The sequence below is a fragment of the Lissotriton helveticus genome, chromosome 6 (genome assembly GCF_964261635.1).
Source record: "Lissotriton helveticus chromosome 6, aLisHel1.1, whole genome shotgun sequence".
In the NCBI taxonomy this organism is placed as follows: Eukaryota; Metazoa; Chordata; class Amphibia; order Caudata; family Salamandridae; genus Lissotriton; species Lissotriton helveticus.
In genome coordinates this window covers 1,747,296,987-1,747,316,317 of record NC_136067.1, presented here as the reverse complement: position 1 = coordinate 1,747,316,317, position 19,331 = coordinate 1,747,296,987, and the positions used below count along the sequence as shown (strand labels likewise).

The window sequence follows — 19,331 nt, the reverse complement described above, 5'->3', positions numbered from 1 at the left end:
GATCGAGCCGACATTTTAGTTTGATAGCGTTTTAACGGACAAAACCCCTTGTAAATAGCATTGCCTGTATATAGCACGTATAGTACACATCACTACCCACCCATAACGCTCTATAAATTTGGGGACCAAGGTGGTGTTAACTATATTGTTATTCTACCACACAATGCCTCTGATACCACGAACTGGAGCACAACGGACTGACATTAAGCGATCAGCATCACAACTCATTGTATGTTTTGTCCTTTATGTTTGTCCGTGTTATATTTCTTTCCTACAGGTGCAGAAACCGTAAATTCGGAAGCCTCCTAAACCAGGAGTTATTAGACAGACAATTTTTCTTTCTAATTTTTTGCACTTTTTTCACTATTTAATTTTCACTTTCACGCCCCTAGGTAAGGGTGGGCCTTAGAGAGTCCATACCGCCAGGGTTTATTCACACTGAGTCCTGATGAATGGCAGGTAAATTTATACCGTTTCGTGGCTGAAACATGTCGACTGATTTAGGAAACTACCACTTAACTAAGTGTGGACGCATTTCCTACACATAATTTTATCTTTAAGTCCTTAGTGATCATCTTAATAAAACGAATTTTGATACACTACAGACTTCTTTTTAACCTCTCACCACTCACTTAAATTTCTTTGCACAACACTGTCCTTACCCACCAACCCGCTCCGCAGTAGATCTGGCGTTGAAGCACACAAAAGGGACGCTAGGTCTCTTTTGTGGGGCCCGATGATGAAGCATGTCATCACTAGGTGGTGAGTGAGGGCTTTCCTTAACGCCTTAAGTGAAGCCGTTTGTTTGCTCCATACCGGTGGTTCGTTACTACCTTTGAACACTCTTGTTTTGTTTACTTCTTCAATAAATTAACCCATTGACAACAAAGAGGGACTGACTTGACTTGCTCAAAATCAACAAAGGACTTTAAATAAAAAGTATATAGACAGTAAAGGACTTACTCAACTTGATCAAAATAAACAAGAGACTGTTTCATTTTATCAACTGCCTTGTGATATTGTCAGTGACACTGGACAGTTAGAATCAACACATCTATCTGCTTCTATGACGAAGTCCACAAAAAGCGTAGAAGGAGGTTTGCTCTATAGTACTCTTACTAATCAGCGAGTAAAAGAGCGGCCATTTTTGTAATGGTTTTGATGGTGCCACCCCTAATCTACTTATTCAACCTCAACAAGCTTCTAGGGTGCACGGTCTGTTGCACATTTTTATCATTTGCTATAACATTCAGTTATTCCATCTTACTCATACAACATCTGTCTTGAACTTTTTGCATGCTTTGCACGGGGACATTTCTGCCTGTTTATTAACCAAACATGGAGACTAACTATACAAGAGTTCAAGATACTATTCTGGAACAGGTAGGCTTTAATGCCTCCAGACTCATGTTTATTCTCAATCTATCAAAAAAGGCTTCCAGAACTCTAAAACACAGATTTCTCAAATTACATGTAGAAACGCTAATTTGTGACCCTTATGAGCTATAATTTCTGGTCTCATTTTCTGCACTAAAAGAAGAGCACAATGAAGAAAAGCCTTGCTCTCTTAGCTCAGGATCACAATATCTTGGAAAATTCTGCATGGACTCAAACTCTTGGTTGCCCCCTCTCCGAACTACAGAGCTGACACCACCATCACCCTATACAATCCTCAAACCACAACCAATAACTTTTTGATAAAACCTTCTCTATCATCAAAAACACTATAAATAGTAATGACCAAGCCACCACCAGAGGTTCTTATGCCTCTAATGATAGTCCTGTCCCACAGGTCAGCCCCAAGGTCTAAAACAAACAATACATCACCACTCAGCCTACTCAGGAAGAACTGGAGACACCACCCTTGAACAAACAAGCGGGAATAAGCCCTTACCACCCCTCTTTAGGAATGATCACAGAGACGCTCATCCTTGAAAACATCCAGCTCACCATGAATATCCCCCTGGTCAGCTGACCGGGATTCAGGGCCCATGGCAAAGACACTAGACAGGACCCAAACAAATGCCTGTGCAAGGCATGAAAGCCCAATTATGAATAATTCCATGCTCCAAAAGACCCAAGTGCCCTTACCCAACCAGCTCACTTGCTCTCCACCTCATTGCCTCTTGTCCCAAGCTTCCCACAACTCTGCCTCCACTCCTTTGAGGGCATTAGACATGATGCACTACAAGCTTGAGCACCCCCCCCATCCTCAGGCATTTGTACTCAATCTTTTCCCACCTCCTCTCACACATCTTTAGAAGCCAGGCTTAACCGGATGGCAGTGGACCTCCAACTACTTAAGGCAGATCTAAAAAGCCTCATAACCATCACCAAAAATTGCTGACGAAAAGAGGAAACATCACTACACCTGAGAGGATCAGGTGCAACCACACCCTAGATTATAATTACCGCACCAGGCTGAATTCCCACCCCACAGACAACGGGATCTAAATGGTCCTACCTCACCACCACCTGAATTGTCAAACGATACCCTACCCCAATGCCTAATTGCGCCAGCATAGGTTGAAGGAGACTCTTTTCGATAAGGACATTCATTCCCTCCTCCTCCTATGATCCTACTTACTCCACTAAGAGAGACAATATGGTCCAAATCCAAACAGTCCCTACTAACACACAGAGATACAAGGCACAGGCACAGAGCGGTAAACAAGTCAAACCTTTTGCAAGTGCCCATCACTCAGCCATCCCCAGATTACACCAAAACACACCTAAAATACATGCTACTCAATTGTAGATCAGTTGTGAAACATGAGGCAGACCTCGCAGACCTTCTCATTCACAAACTAGACATACTAATCCTGACTGAAACATGGCTAAAGGAAGCCTCCTCACCTCCTCTTGACGTCCTAGTGCTACCTAATCATAACATCATATGATGAGACAGGCCAATCAGAGCTGGCGGAGGTATATGCAGAAAAAATACTTCAGTGAAGCAGTCACATAAAATAGACATATCCTCATGTGAATATTTATGTGTTGACATTTTGGAGCGACAATAACCAATGGCACAAGCTACACTCGATTTATCACGCTCCATGGGACAACTACATTTTTACAGAACAAATAATGGAAACCATCCCAACCAATGCAGGACAACACAACACCACATCTTCTTAGTTGATTTCAACCTGCACTGGAATTACCCTAATGACCAAGCAGTCAAGTGCCTAAAACCTTCATAGCTGACATCAATCCGACACAATTCTGTGTCGGTCCTACCCACAACCTGGGAGTGACTCTGGACCTTATCATTGACAAGCGCAATGCCATCCAACGGGAATCTATCATCCCTTGTTACTGGACAGACCTTCATCGTTATCATTGCAGAACCAGTAAAGACCAAAAAGGGTCCACCAAAGGAACCCAAACAATAGAAAAGTAACATGCATTATCGCAACTGGAACGATCTGATATCTGTCAGCAGCAACATCCTGACACCTCCCTTGGATATGGTGGATGTTCATGACCTAACAAAGGATTACAACAACTCCATGTCAAACATTGTAGACTCAATAGCACCCTTACAGCTAAAAAGAATACCTACCAAACCCTCCAACCCTTGGTTTATTGACAGTGTAGATACAGAAAGACATAAGCTCAGACTAGCTGATTGAGCATAGAGACCGGTACCATCCCTCGAAAACCTTAAAATTCTGAAAGCAATTAGGAGCTTTTACAACAAACAAATTAATCTGCGGTCTGCTATAGAGCACCATCCTCGATTTGCTCCTTGTAGCTCCCAGTTGCCCCTGATTACGGAGACACTGGGTCTCCCAGCACACACCACCAAAAACAAAGCTACTTGGAGCATATTCAATACTTTGGCTGAGAGGGCCATGCTCAAAATCCTTACAACACTGAAACCCTCAAACCATGCCAGCGACCCTCTTCCAATGAACGTCTCTAAGGAGATCAAAAGGTCCCCACTTCCACTCTGGCCTGAATATAGTCAATGCCTCGCTACTTCAAGGATCAATAATGGACTGCTTTAAAGCTGAGCAGGTTACCCTAATCTAAAACAAAAAACAACAGCGGACCTCTCAGACCTAAACAACTTCCGCCCAATCTCCACAATTCCGGCATTAGCAAAACTCCTCAAAAAATGTGTACATGTGGAGAACCTGACCTAATGGGCCAGGTGGCGCAGGGCACGCCTAGGATCTCCGGGGTCACCTGCCTCGACCGACAGAGACACGAGACACTCTGTTAGGCGTAGAAAAGTAGATTTATTAGCTGCAGCTAAGTACAGTTATCTAAGAAGCACCACACAGGTAGGTTCTCAAGAGACTGCCACTTCAATCCGTGGCGCACAGTCTATTATACACAACAAGTTTACAATGACAACTCCCAATATACACAGAACTGACAAATAGGAATAGTTTGAAAACAAGCTATCGGATGTCTAAAACACACCCTCCTTTAAGACCCCGTGTGCTCTCCTCCCCTCAGGTTAATCAACACTAGTGCCCGTAATTCAATTTGCAGGTGGCAAAACATGTGTAGAATGCTTCAAAAGAAGGGCTATGTAACAAGAGAACACACAAAGAGAATAGTGAAGGCCAGTTAAACAAGATAAAGCAGAGAAGAATGGTGGGACCCAAACAGTGGAGTAAGACATGGATTAATCAGTCTAGACATGGCTTTGCAAACTCGGCCAGACCCTGACATCAGTGCCGCACACAAGGACAAGGGTTGTTCTTTAACAGGAAAAGACACGGAGCGACTAAAAGGCAGAAGGACCATATTTACCGCGTTAGCCGTGCTGCCTGAGTGAGGCAACAACAAATGTCGGCTAAACACAAGATGGCGGCTGTATGCGAAGCGGAGGCAGAAACTACGTAACCTCAGACCCTCCTTTTGCCATACTCAGGCAATGCACGAAGGGACCCATGTTAGTCTGAGTTAATATCAATGGTCATAAGGTCACTGAGGTGTTGTTGCACCATCATCTTGATGTTTTCTGTCTGCTGTGCTACTGGTTTGGAGACACAGATCGTGGCACAAAGTCCACAAATGGCTGGGCCACACTGTAAACAGAGACAACAGGAAAAGATGATCGCTAAAATCATTCTAAGGAAAGTTAACACTTTCCATCCCCAAGTGGACAGTAGTCCCCAAAACCATCCCATCACAGACCAATCTCCAGTATCTTGGTGAATAGACTCAGAGATGACATGTAGCTTGGAGATGGCTTGGCATACTGTAGGGGCATTGTCAGGAATATAAATGCAACAACTAGATCCAATCAGTTTATAGACTCCTCCTTTACCTGCAAGAACTATGTCTAAAACCATTCTATTCTGTAAAGTCATAAGTCGATCCGCCTGGAGTTCGGCGGTCAAATTTTTTAATGCTCCGGAAGTTACATTAATTGTGGCATCGACCACGCAAACTAACTGTCTGATATTTTTGCTATTGGCCATCGGACCCCAAAAGGGAAGAAACCCTTTTAGAAAATCCCCTCCTTCTTGTCCTGCTGTATCTTGTGAATCAACAACTCCTCTCCCAACTCTCTTTCTGTGATAATCAGCAGGAGCAGTATATATAGGGGGAAGGAGAAAAGCGATATAACACGTTCCCGAGAAGTATGTGGGAAGCCATGTATAAGCTTTGTCATGACAGATAAAATATGTACCTTGAGATGCCACCAATGGTGCGGGAGTAGAAGGAGTATAAACATAAGTATGGGAGCAATTACTCCTCTCTTGCTTAGTTTTGGTATTCTGGCCATTTATTTGTAAGCACAAATGACCTCTTTGGGGTAGAACCCAAATCGGTGTAAAACTCTGCTGCTTAACCTTGTCAGTGAGGCTGAGAGTGTAACGAGTTATATTCCACCCATCGTATGCTTTCTTCTCATCTTTGGGAATCTTGCTAATGTCAGCAATCTTTGCCATCGTTACAATACCCTTTATCAAAGGACTGCGACTGAAATCCACTCCACCATTATAGGATCCACCAGGAGGATATCTAAGTTGATTCTGGTATGCATTGGAAAACATGGCCAGATAGGCCCAAGCAGAACCTTCATATGAAAATGGGAGGACTAGATACGGCATTCCTCTCTGTGTATTATGTGGTATGAGACCACAGACCCAACAATCAGTAACATTTACTATCAATTGATGCTGGTGTAGCAATTGAATGAACGAATTGTTAAGATATTCCATTCTTCTCATTTGCTCATGGTCTGGGAGTGAGTAAAATTTATGCGGAGAAACAGTAGTAGAGGAAGTTAGAGGGACAGAAGTGGGAACAGGTACTAACTGTAGGACATATATAAGCCATCCCATGCATGCTAGTAAACTACATAAACATACTAAAACACACAATGCTACGCCACAACGACTGAATAATAATTTCTTATAATGAGCTCTTTTCATCATTTTAATATCACTCCCTTTTCCTGTACTATCCATTACTCTAAAGGCGTTGCTCACGATAATCTTCCTTAATCACTTGGCTGTGATCGTTAGCCGTCCTATGACACTGCAAGTCCTGTTGACCTAGTCACTATTCAGGTCACAGCTCAAGACTCCTACCGTGACCCTGCAATTTGATGGATAAAGGAAAAAAGGACGTTAGCTTTTTTAAAAAAAAAATGTTTTAAACAAAATTAAAAAAAAAAAAAAAATCAATTGTCTTCAGGCAACCTCCTTCTCAGATTGTATCGTCTCTTTCCGGGTATCGTTTGGTCCTTAAATAAATCTTCAGGATCTGTTGTATTGAGTCTTAAATGTACAGGTACAGCTTCCTGTAAGACGTCATTGTCTTCCTTCTCTGAACTAGTCCAATCCAGGCGTGCACTGCTGAACGGTACGAATCTGGGTACCTTCTCACACTCGCTATCACCGACACCTTCTCTAACCCGCTGGTCATAAGGTAAAGGCAATGGCACTTGTTTGCAATGCACGTCGTGGATCCAGTTTTTCTTTCCAACGACTTTGACAGCTGTACGAGTTGTGAGTAACACTTGTCTCGGCGGCCCCCAACGAGGTTCCAAGTTCTTTTTCCTCTGGAAGTTCTTCAGACACACCCAGTCCCCAGGCTGGATGGAGTGTCCGGGATCTGAGGAGGCCTCCGGCAAAGCGTTTTGGACCTGTTGACGAATAACATGCAATTTAGTGGTGAGATCATGCAAGTAGTCAACCAACAACGGATACGGAATGTCTGAATACTTTTTGGGTCTGGGGACTCCCCAAACATTAGCTGGACGTCCGAAAACAATCTCGTATGGGCTAAGCCCCAAATGAGAATGAACAGTTGTTCTAGTTGAAAGAAGTGTCAAAGGCAAGGCATCAGGCCAGGAAAGACCTGTGCTGGCCTGAATCTTTGCTAATTTAAGTTTGAGAGTGCCATTATAGCACTCTACCAGACCCGCTGACTGAGGATGGTTTGCCGCATGGAATTTCTGTCTAATACCTAGACCCACACACACCTTTTGCATAATTTGACCTACAAATTCACTTCCATTGTCACTCCAGACAATGCGCGGCAAACCAAACCTCGGGAAAAATTCCTTCAAAAGTATTTTTGCAGTGGACAAGGCAGTGTTGTCCTTTAGGGGGTAGGCCTCTATCCATCTGGAAAAGGCACAAACCACCACCAGGACATACTTGAGATTGTTAAAGCGTTCCATATGGATATAGTCTATTTGCAATACCTTGAATGGGTACGTAGGGGGTGCAAAGTGACCTGCTGGAGTCGGAGTTCCCTTTCCTGGATTGCGCATTAAACAAACAATGCAATGTTTCACCACATTTTCTGCACATCTAGGAATACCTTCATTTTGCCATACTGGAGCTAAAAGCTTGCATATACCCCTTGCATTAATATGGGCTGGTCCATGAGCCAAAGTAACTACGGGCAATACATACGCATCTGGTAACAACCATCATTGATGCTCTGACAATTCCGTCCAACATCCCGTATTATCCAACATTCCCGTACTTTCTCTCCACGTACTCAATTCTTTCTCGGTGGCCTCCTTCTGAATCGCTTTCACACTTTCCACTGTGTCTTCACACATACCACCTTCTGCGACCCATCTTGCAGGGCCCGCAACGTACATGCGACTTTCAACATTTCTCGCTGTCTCCCTCGCTATTTTATCTGCAAATGCATTTCCTTGACCCACATCGTCAGTAATCCTTTTATGTGCACTGCACTTCACGATCGCTATTTGAGTAGGCAAAGCAAGTGATTCAAGAAGGTCAGTTACTAACTGACCATGCTGTATCTTGGTGCCGTGGCAGGTAAAGAATCCTCTTTCCTTCCACAAACGACCAAAACTATGGGCAACGCCAAACGCATACTGACTGTCAGTATAAACAGTCACTCTTTTCCCTTTCGCCAACACACATGCTCTTGTCAACGCAATCAACTCTGCAGGTTGTGCTGAATTTTGCAAAATGCGTGCAGTTTCTACCACTGTGTGCAAAGTTGTTACTGCATAAGCAGCTGTCGTTTCGCCATTAGGAAGCTTGAAACAAGACCCATCTACCCATAGGATCCCATCCGGATCCACAAGTGGTGTATCCTTCAGGTCTATTCGACCCTTCGTTTCTTCTTCAGTGCGAAGAAAACAATCATGCTGATCTTGTACATGTTTCGCATCCAAAATAGGCAACAATGTTGCTGGATTCAGAACATTACATCTTTTTATGTGTATATGAATGGCTAAAAGTGTTAACTCATATCCAGACAAACGGGCACTCGTTAAGTGCTGAGTTTTCGTCCTGTTAAGAAGAGTATCTACTGCATGTGGCACCATAACATTAAGAGTATGATCTAACACTAGTCCAGCAGATTGACAAATAGAAATGGCCCCTGCTGCTGTTGCTCTGAGGCAACTAGGTAATGCTTTAGCTACTGGATCTAATGTTGCCGAAAAATAGGCACACGACCTTTGTTTATTGCCGAATTGTTGCGTCAGAACTGATAATGCGCAACCTTCCCTTTCATGGACATAGAGCGTGAAATGTTTACTGTAATTCGGAGTACCCAACACAGGAGCAGAACACAAAGCAGTACGTAAACCAGAAAAACTCTTCTGACATTCATCAGTCCAAGGAAGAGGCTGGGGCGTATCTTTGAGTGTAAGTGCTAACAGAGGTTTAGCAAGTAGGGAAAAATTCGGAATCCACTGCCTACAGTAAGAGGTAATGCCTAAGAAAGCACGCACTTCCCTTTGTGTGGACGGTACAGGCATCCGTGCAATTGCATGAATACGTTCTGGGGTCAATCGCCTTCCCTCCTTCGACAAGAGATGACCTAAATAGGTAACCTCTTGTCGGCAATATTGCAACTTAGAAGATGATACTTTATGATGTAAATCAGACAAATGTTGTAAGAGCGACACAGTTGCAGTCTTACAGATATTTTCCGAATCAGCAGCCACTAACAAATCATCCACATATTGGATAAGAGTAGCACCCGAGGGCAAAGAAAAGGTGTCAAGCTGAGACTTCAAAGCTTGGCTGTATATTGAAGGACTTTCACAATAGCCTTGAGGTGCCCGCTTAAACCGGAAGCTTCGGCCTCCGAGAGAGAAGCCAAAGAGATCCCTACTTTCTTCAGCAAAAGGAATGCTAAAGAAAGCATTCTTAAGATCAATAACCGAAAACCAGACCGCTGAAGCAGGAATCATAGTAAGCAAAGCAGTTATATCTGGCACAACAGGAAACTGAGGGACAACAATTTTGTTGACCTCTTGAAGATCAATTACAAAACGGTACACAGGTGGCTGAGAGGGATCAGTACGTTTAAGAATAGGTAAAACAGGGCTATTGCAAACATTCCCTCTAGTCTCTTCGACCACACCTTTCTGAACCAAATCATGAACAATGGCCAACAAAGCTCTTTCACCATCATTAGATATTTTATATTGAGGAACACGTGGCATCTTAACATTGGGTTTAACGGTAATCACATATGGTGAAATTTGCAATAAGCCAACATCATTCGGACCCGTAGCCCAAAGTGTAGCAGGAAGTGAACATAGTGCAGGTGGTAGCTGTTCTTTAGATACATACATCGGAGAAGTCAATTTATCACCCAAAGTGAGGTGCACACCAGAAGGTGAACAATACAGCGTAGCATGTAGATGTTTCAATAAGTCCAAACCCAATAAGTTCTTAACAGAAGCGGAACTTCCAAATCATATGGACCAATAGAAATGGGTAAAGGACAAGAAACCGGATTTGAAACTGGGGCGCCAGAGAATCCTACAGAAACGTTTGTTAAGCCAGACAAAGGTGCCCCAGGGAGTTTAGAATGCATTATAGAAGTTCTCATTGCACCAGTAACCACAAGAAATCGTTCTGTAACACCTAATGCCATAACATTAACATACGGTCCTTCCTGATCCACTGGAACTGATACGACTCCCTTACTTTGCCTATGGCTGTCCTAGCTAGTATGAAAATCAACGTCCCCATTATCGAGACAATAGTCATCATTGTAATATTGTGCAGATTGAGAAGCCTGCTGATCAAAGTAATTTGTAGAATCCTGAGGGGGAGAGGGACGTCGTTCCTGAGTCGACGCACCTCGTCCCCTACCTCTGGATATGGACCGACAATCACCACGACCCCGTGGTGCTAACGGTCCACCATACCGCTGCAATAAAATTGGACAAGCATTTTTAAAATGACCATCTTCCTTACAGTAGGCACACTGATTAGGACCCAATGGAACTCGTGGAACTGAGGGTACCGGTTTCTGCAACAACCTCTGAAACTGCGGGGGCTGTTGAGATTGGAGCTGAGCAGAACGAGGGGGATTAGCATGTTGTAGAAGAACCTTTGTTTTTAATTCTTTAGTCTTTTTCTTCGCTTTCTCCTTATCTTCCTTATCCCTATTCTCATAATATTGAGCAGTAGCCAATATCTCGGCAGTGGAAGAAACAGCCCATGAACTCTCTGATTGTTTTAATTTATGCGATAATTCTGGAAGTAAATTAAAAACAAATGTATCTACGAACAATCGCTGTCCACCTTCAGTACTCATGACTTGACCACTATGGTCGATGAAAGTCTCTTCGAAACGAGTAAAGAAGTCGGAGACACTTTCATCAGTCTTTTGCTTACACGCCGCTAACTTATCCCAGTTAACGCGCACCGCAGGCATCATACTTTTCATCAAATCTATTATTTTGCCAGGTAATTCCGTAATTAAGTCATCCGGTTTGGCACCACCTATTTGTCCTGCATCTGCAGCTGTAATAGCAGCCCAATTACCGCCTAAAGCTGCATTATGATCCTGTCTACGAATCTTGGTCCATATTCCTTGTGGGACTACATTTCCCATAAGTAAATCAATATCCACCAAATTCATAATACAAGCGTCAACAGTCTGGGACAATTCTTTATAATACCCAGCAGGATTCTTACGAGGGTCCGGTAAAGACTGTTTAAGTGCCAACACTTCTTATCAAGGGTCATGTACCCATATACGCTGAAAATGAGCGGGGACACCAGGAACATTACCTGCTTGTGGAACCGCATCTCTCCATATTGGAGGAACTTCTCGCATCGGATATTGTGCCATCTTTCGACGAACCGCGGGATCAGGCTCAAGAGAATTTTGAGAGAAAAAGATGGATCGAAAAGTAACGAGCTTTTGAATAGCATGTTCTACAGCAGGGCCCTCAATAAGTCCCTTATCAAATTGATCCTGTATTTCGAATAAATCATGAGGAGGTGAATCCAGATCCACATCTCTCCATCCTTTAATCAGAGTGTTGCACATAGCATTGAACACGTATCTCTGTGTAGGCGCGTTCCATTGAAGGAAAGTGTCTAAAATATCACGTACACTGTACTGTACACTACTCATAATCCAATTACGAGCAAGAGAATCTAATTTAGTCCGTTCTTCCAAATCCGGAAACTGACTACGGGATTGTCTCCTAGACGATGCAGGAGAAAAGTAGAGAGGCCCAAGAAAAGGTGACAAAAGACCTGAAACAGTGTCGACTAGACGTCGTCGAGCTGTAGGGGAATCTGACACTAAAACAGGAGATAACGTATTCTGTAAAACGGAAGAAGAATCCGTAACAAAAGAAATGACAGATGGAGGGGGCTGAGGCACAGAAGATTGGGGTACAGAAGTCGCTGGCAAAGGGGGCGGAGCTGGAATCACAGGAATAGGCAATTGTGCAGGAACCAAAACAGCTGGATTAACAGCAGGTTGTAATGGTGGTGCATTAGCACCTAACACATAAGGTGGAGGTAATGTCAACAAATGGGACATAAAAGAATCGTCATCAGGTGTTTTACTCTTCGATACAGTAGGTAACACAGGATAACACCTATCTATTGCCATACGATGTTGTCTTTCCGACACCTCAATCACATGATCAGCTTCGTCATTTTTAAATTGTTGGGCAGCCTGTAAAATCGACATACTCTGCTCTTTCTTATCTTTCTTCATTTGCTTAATTTCTTTCTGTTTGGCTTCCTTGCGCCAGAGGCGAAAAGAGTCAAACATTGCCGGCCGGGCTTTTCTCTTGAATAGAATTGTTTCCAAATTATCTAATATATCGGGCTCAAAAAAACCATTTTGTGGCCACTGTAAAACACCATCCTTTTTAGTATATCGGATCCATGTTTCATTAAAAACAATAGGACCCAGACTATGTTTTGAATAAAGCTAGTAAGTAGGAGTTCCAACTGGAGGAATCGGACAAGAATCCTCTAGCCGGGAATCCCTAGAACAACCAAAACAACAAAATGTCTTAAACTTACTAAATCCAGGCATTTCGTAACGAACTGGATTTCCTTACAAACGTCAAGGGATTTTTAGACAATAGAGTCACAGCACAAGCGTACTTACCCCTTGGCTTCGGTTAGCGCGCTAATCGAATAACAAAAACAAAAACAAAGAGTGGGCGCTACCCACAAATACTTAACTAAATGCTTTTCTCACGCCAACAGATGTCCGTCTAACGTCTCGCGATACCAATCATCACCATAGGGCCAAGGCAGGGCGACAGTCAGGGCAGCAGTCGTCAGCAGCCGTCGGGAAGGAGTAGCCATGCTTCAAAAGACCTTCGGTCCACTTCGACATGCAGGGGTCGCTCACGTGGTTCGCGAAATCCTCCGGAATTTTCTTGGGAAGCTCCTCATGACTCTCGGGCAAAAACTACTACCGCTGAAGTCGCCCACACGTTGGGCCGCCAATTGGAGAACCTGACCTTATGGGCCAGGTGGCGCAGGGCACGCCTAGGATCTCCGGGGTCACATGCCTCAACCGACAGAGACACGAGACACTCTGTTAGGCGTAGAAAAGTAGATTTGTTAGCTGCAGCTAAGTACAGTTATCTAAGAAGTACCACACAGGTAGGTTCTCAAGAGACTGCCACTTCAATCCGTGGCGCACAGTCTATTATACACAACAAGTTTACAATGACAACTCCCAATATACACAGAACTGACAAATAGGAATAGTTCGAAAACAAGCTATCGGATGTCTAAAACACACCCTCCTTTCAGACCCCGTGTGCTCTCCTCCCCTCAGGTTAATCAACACTAGTGCCCGTAATTAAATTTGCAGGTGGCAAAACATGTGTAGAATGCTTCAAAAGAAGGGCTACGTAACAAGAGAACACACGAAGAGAATAGTGAAGGCCAGTTAAACAAGATAAAGCAGAGAAGAATGGTGGGACCCAAACAGTGGAGTAAGACATGGATTAATCAGTCTAGACATGGCTTTGCAAACTCGGCCAGACCCTGACATCAGTACCGCACACAAGGACAAGGTTTGTTCTTTAACAGGAAAAGACACGGAGCGACTAAAAGGCAGAAGGACCATATTTACCACGTTAGCCGTGCTGCCTGAGTGAGGCAACAATAAATGGCGGCTAAACACAAAATGGCGGCTGTATGCGAAGCGGAGGCAGAAACTACGTAACCTCACATGTACAACTCTGCAACCACATTCAACAATTCAGTATCTTTGACCAGTTCCAATCAGGCTTCCACCATGGCCACCGCATGGAAGCAGCACTCACACACATTGTCGATGATGCACTAAAAATGCTGGATCAGAATGAATCCTGCCTTCTCATCCTCCTTGACCTATTGTCTGCCTTCGATACCATCAAACATGACTACCTCCTAGACCCACTTAAATGAAAGATGGGACTATCAGGAATGGTTCCTAACTGGTTTACCTCTTTTCTTCAGAACAGAACTGGAAGAATCAGGGTCAATATGTCCCAATCCAACCCTTCAAAGGTCACTCTAGTGGTCAATCAGGGACCTACCTACTCTGTTCAAGTTATTCATGGAACCTCTAACCATGTTGCTGAATCTATCCAACATCTACTATCACATGTAAGCAGATGACACCTACCTGTACCTAAAAAATCTCTTTTTCCTGAAGTTATTAGGACTCTAAGCTCAACCCTACAAAAAACACAAATATGACTTACTGGTAACCACCTCAAACTAAAAGCTCTCAAAACAGAATTTCTTTTAGTTGCCCTACCCAAACGCGGATGTATGACATTACAACGCATGCTTTTACATCGCATGCCTTTACAACGCGGTTTTTATAACGCAAACCTTTACAACGCATAGCGCTTTGGGGTGCTGGATAGTGAATAGTTTAATTTACTATTCCAACTCCAGTCCCCGTGGACACTAGGGAAGGTGTTGGATAGTAAATTAAACGTATTCCCTATCCTAGAGCGCCCCCCAGCGCAATGCGTTGTAATGGTTTGCGTTGTAAAAGTTGCGTCGTAATGGCACTGCGTGGTAAAAGTTGCGTTGTAAAGGATGTTTCCCCCCTAACGCTCCCTGGACATTGCAGAATGGATGAAACAACTAACAGCACTGAATAGTGTCCTATACATCATAGAGTCAACTAGATCTCTGAGAGTAACAGTGGACAAGCAACTGCACATGCAGGAACACATCAGCTTTGCCACCAAAGGAGTGAACTTCCACATGAGCATCTTAAGAAAAATAAAGCCCTTCCTTCCCCAGGATGACCTCAAGTCTCCAGTTCAAGCTCTACTGATTCCCAGGTTGGACTATGGGGGTGCAACCCTTTGTTAAATCTGCTGCTAGACTCATTACCGGATCAAAAAGGAACAATACCATCCCTCTGTACCTGAAATCACTGAACTTGCTTCCATGTGAAGTGAGGATTAATTTGAAACTGGACTGCAAGACACATAAAGCTCTCCATTTCAACACTCTGAGGTACCATGGAAAAAAAACTTGAGCTGTCTGGTGGCTTTAGAGCATATAGAAGCACTAGCTCCCTACTGCTGAAACCACAAAAATTACATAGAAAACATATAACTGAACATTCTCTGGCATGGCCCCAAGAATCTGGAACACTCTTCCTCCTAAAATCAGAATGAATTCCTCAATTGCCTAATTCAAGAAAGAAGTCAAAAGGATACTGATGAACAAATCCATGCAGTTAAACACATGTTCTATACTCCAGAGCTTGATCAATCCCTCACCTGCACGCATGCATACACCTCGCAAACTATACTCTTATTTGTACTACAGGTTACGGTCCACCTGGATCCCATGGTTTGCTCTCTAGGAAAGATGCCCACACCTTGTCTATGCTTGATGATATTGTTGTTACCTGTATGCATGTCGCCTTGATCATTGTAAAGCACTCTGATGCCCTGCAAATAAATATGGTGCATTCGTACCTTTCACTTTGATGCAGAGCTGAGCAGCAGGGTTACTTAATTCAAATCCCCATAAATCAAGCGCCTAATGTTTTTTAACAAAAGAAGCCCTGTGTAGGATCTGACACACCCACCAAACAGCATGACAATCTCACTTCCCACTCACCAACCATATATTTCCTAAAGTCAAATCAGAAAGGACCAATTTGGAAAATGCAATTCCAAATAGCAACAGCAAAGAGTTTCTTTTTTGCTTCAGAATATTTAATATTGAATAATATAGAACGATTGTGTGAGCTGCTGTCGTATCTTACCCTCCCACGCTGCAGCCACTCTAAATTACATGGAAACAAACAATGCAGAACATGAATGTCCTCAAAAAGCGTTTGTTTTTAATGTCAACAAAAATCAATTTATGGACCTTTTAAAGCTTAAAATACAGTACAAAGGGCCTCATTATGGATGCCAGTTGGGCGGGCATCTGATTGACATTGTAGTGGGAATGGGACACCTGACAAGGAGTCTGAGGTTGCATATGCCGAATTACTATGCAACTGCCAGCACAGCAGTTGGAAACATGCCATTCACTATTGCGGCTTGTGATGCTGGCCGGAAAAGGGCAGTAGCACAAACTGCAATAGTAAAGAGTATGTTTTCAAACATCTATGCACTATGTAGTGCCTGCACATAGTGCATGGATGTTTGGGGCGGGCACCACATGCGCCCCCCTGGGCCCATAGCAGAGGCCCACAGGTGATGGCGGCCCTGCTAGGGGCCCCCAAAGTCCCATTCTGTCTGCATTTACATGGCGTTTGGACCGCCATGTCAAGGCAGAAGGGAAAATAAATATCGTAATCCCCACAACGATGCCTCTGCAAGAACCACCCCAGTGTAGGGCATTACCCTCTGACAGACACTTCGATGGCCTCCTTGAGCCTGTCGGAGGCTTCAGTCGGTCCCTCCGTCCGGTGCCTCGCACCACGGCCCCAGATGTCGGAATGACCTCAACCGACACAACATCGTAATCAAGCTCAAAGTTCTGCTACGGGATTCCATGTTCCAACTAATCAACCTTTCTACCTCATCCAGGGTAGTTTTTTTTATTAACCCTACACTTATTTTGAGCATTGCAACTTTAGTGATTTTCTTCCAGTGAAAAAGTTGCATGGCATTTGGTATATGCTGAATGTTCTTTGACTTTACTTGTCTGCAGAATGTACAATTCACTTGCAAATATGCCATTCATAATTTCCTCCTGTGTGATTAGTGACAATTTTCTAGCCACAAATCAGCCATTCTCCTAAAACTTGGCAAATAGGCAAGTTTTTTGGCACACGCTTGCACTATGCATGCGCAAGTCACAAACGGTAAGCACTCAGACATACAAAATGCACACAATAATCTAAACTCTATTTTGCTCTGTTTGTGTCTGGCTTCATTATGAACTAGGATTACTAAAAAAAAAAAAAAAACCCATTTGGTTCGATCGGTTTAATTGGTAATCAATTTTAGAGCCGCTGGGTGATGCATATGTTCTTGCAATGGCCGATCGGTAAAAATGTTGGTGCACAATAGCTTTGCACCACTGAAAATGTTTGTCATCTGACTCTTTTCTGCAGACTAAAACTATACATACTGCTTCATTTTAACATATTCGTTGCAAAACCAATCAAGTGTGTCCATTTGTCCATTTGGCCTTAAACAGAAAGCATTCATTTTTGAATGAATATAATTTTGCACAAGTCAGGTAAGAACATTTTTTCACAAACTGTTTTAATATTTTTCACAAATCAGTCTCGATTAGCACGTTTCATGAGGAAACTGTTTAGTAATGTAAAAAACTAAACAGTCGCTAAAATAATTGCAGAGCAAGCAGTGCACGTTTTAGTGCTGCTTTCGTTCATAAATAAAGTTAACATGTTCTAGTGAACGAATGATTTTAAGCCCCAAAAGTAGCTTATTTGAGCCTAAAGTTGCTTCAAAGAGTGCACATTTCTGAAGGAAGGCATGAAAATAAAAGTCAACAGCAAAAAGCCTCTCCTTCTCCTGCAAATCCATGGATATGAGCACAATCTTGATGCATTTCTTTCTGCTAGTTATATGAAGATTCAAATAGCCTGTATAGTTTCCCAATCCTTGCTGAAATGGGACAAGGATACAAAGAAATATCGATCAGTGATTATCACAGTAATACCTCGTATATAAGCACTTTTTTCTACCTCAGTGAATACAATTTACACATTTAAAAACAAAACAAGACTTGTGTTCTTGATTGTGTGGAAGAACCAAGCCCACGGTAGGCGAGAGTGCCATTTTCAGCAGAAGAACATTAAAGTTTAAGCAGTTAGTAAAAGTGTACTTATACTTACAGCAAAACAGAATGGAAAGACCGTATCTTTGAAACAGCAGGCACAAGCTGAATCCCTGTGTTTGAGATTAACCTAGAAAAATCGAACAAAATAGGGGTCATGAGGGCTCAGTGGTGGCTGGTGTCATTTGAAAATGGTAGGGCATAAAAGTTGGTTATGACTTTTATATAGCGAGCGAAGCGAGCAAGCTTAGGGCCTTATTATGATTTTGGCAGTGTGGGAGTGGGACCTCCCCACTTTCCACACTGCCAAATCCATGTTTGAACCACCCGCCAGATTAGTAGTTTTTTCCTGTCTGGCGGGCAGATCTTTGGCGTTCCCAGGGCGTTGCCTATGAATTAGGCACCGCAATGGAAACGTCAAAGGCAGTACCTGCACGGCAGGGACTGCTGCAGTCCATGCTGTGCAGGTACTGGTGTACATGCCCACCGGGGGCACATGTGTGCATCCACATGGCGTGTGGCACAAGGGAGCTCTGCTGGGCCCTCTTTATTTCTTAAAGCCACACTTTTTATGGTGGTTGCACCGCCGTGAAATGTATGACGTGAAGAAACTTGTGATATGCTTGCATATGGCGGCTCAGGAATGGCGGTTCCCTGGTGGTTTCGGAGGGTGCGGTGGTCCCAGGGTGGCCTAACCACCCTACTGATAATAGGGCAGATTCACACCACACCGCTTCCGTGAGTCAATGTTCTTGCCACAGTAATGTTCAGCATTGCAGCCACTGTTAAATCAAGCACCAAACCCACAGTTAACACATACTTCTGGTGACAGAATGTTGGGTTGATATACTGATTTGATGTAACAAACTCGAAAAGTAAAAAGGTTGCATAGATTTCGGTGACAAACAAAAATTCAGTTTAATTGCACTTGGATTTGTTAGAATGTGATAGAACTCATGCAGTAAAAATAGTTGTTGCTTTGATTTCTTATTTTTTCTATATTCGGAATTACTGTCTATGCATCTTACAGAGAAATATTTATTACTCAAGCTGCCAGATAAAAGTCCTCTCTCCAGAGTATTGTAATACAAATAAATACAAGACTACTGCGCACAATTCTACAGTACATGGATACCGTTTCTTTATGTGCTGTTGCCAATATAAATCTGCACTAAAGGTTTACTGTGTCTGTCATTATCTCGCTGCTTCTGTTTAGTTCATGTTCAAATTCTTGAGTGCTCTTGTGCTCACCTTTGTAGGTTTGTAATTCATAGTACTCAGGGCAATAAATGGACATAAACATAACATTTAATTTGATGGTTATTTTTGTCTTAT

At 43.1% G+C, this 19,331-nt stretch overlaps 1 protein-coding gene across 2 annotated transcripts in view; it reads right to left on the bottom strand.

Annotated features, from left to right (window-relative positions):
- FSHR (follicle stimulating hormone receptor) overlaps window positions 1–19,331 on the bottom strand; it is a 1,957,424-nt gene that overhangs the window by 520,343 nt on the left and 1,417,750 nt on the right. For both annotated transcript variants that reach the window (XM_078649629.1, XM_078649630.1), the window contains exon 5: window positions 18,055–18,126. In XM_078649629.1, coding sequence (XP_078505755.1) covers window positions 18,055–18,126 — 72 coding nt within the window. The remainder of the gene's footprint in view (window positions 1–18,054; window positions 18,127–19,331) is intronic.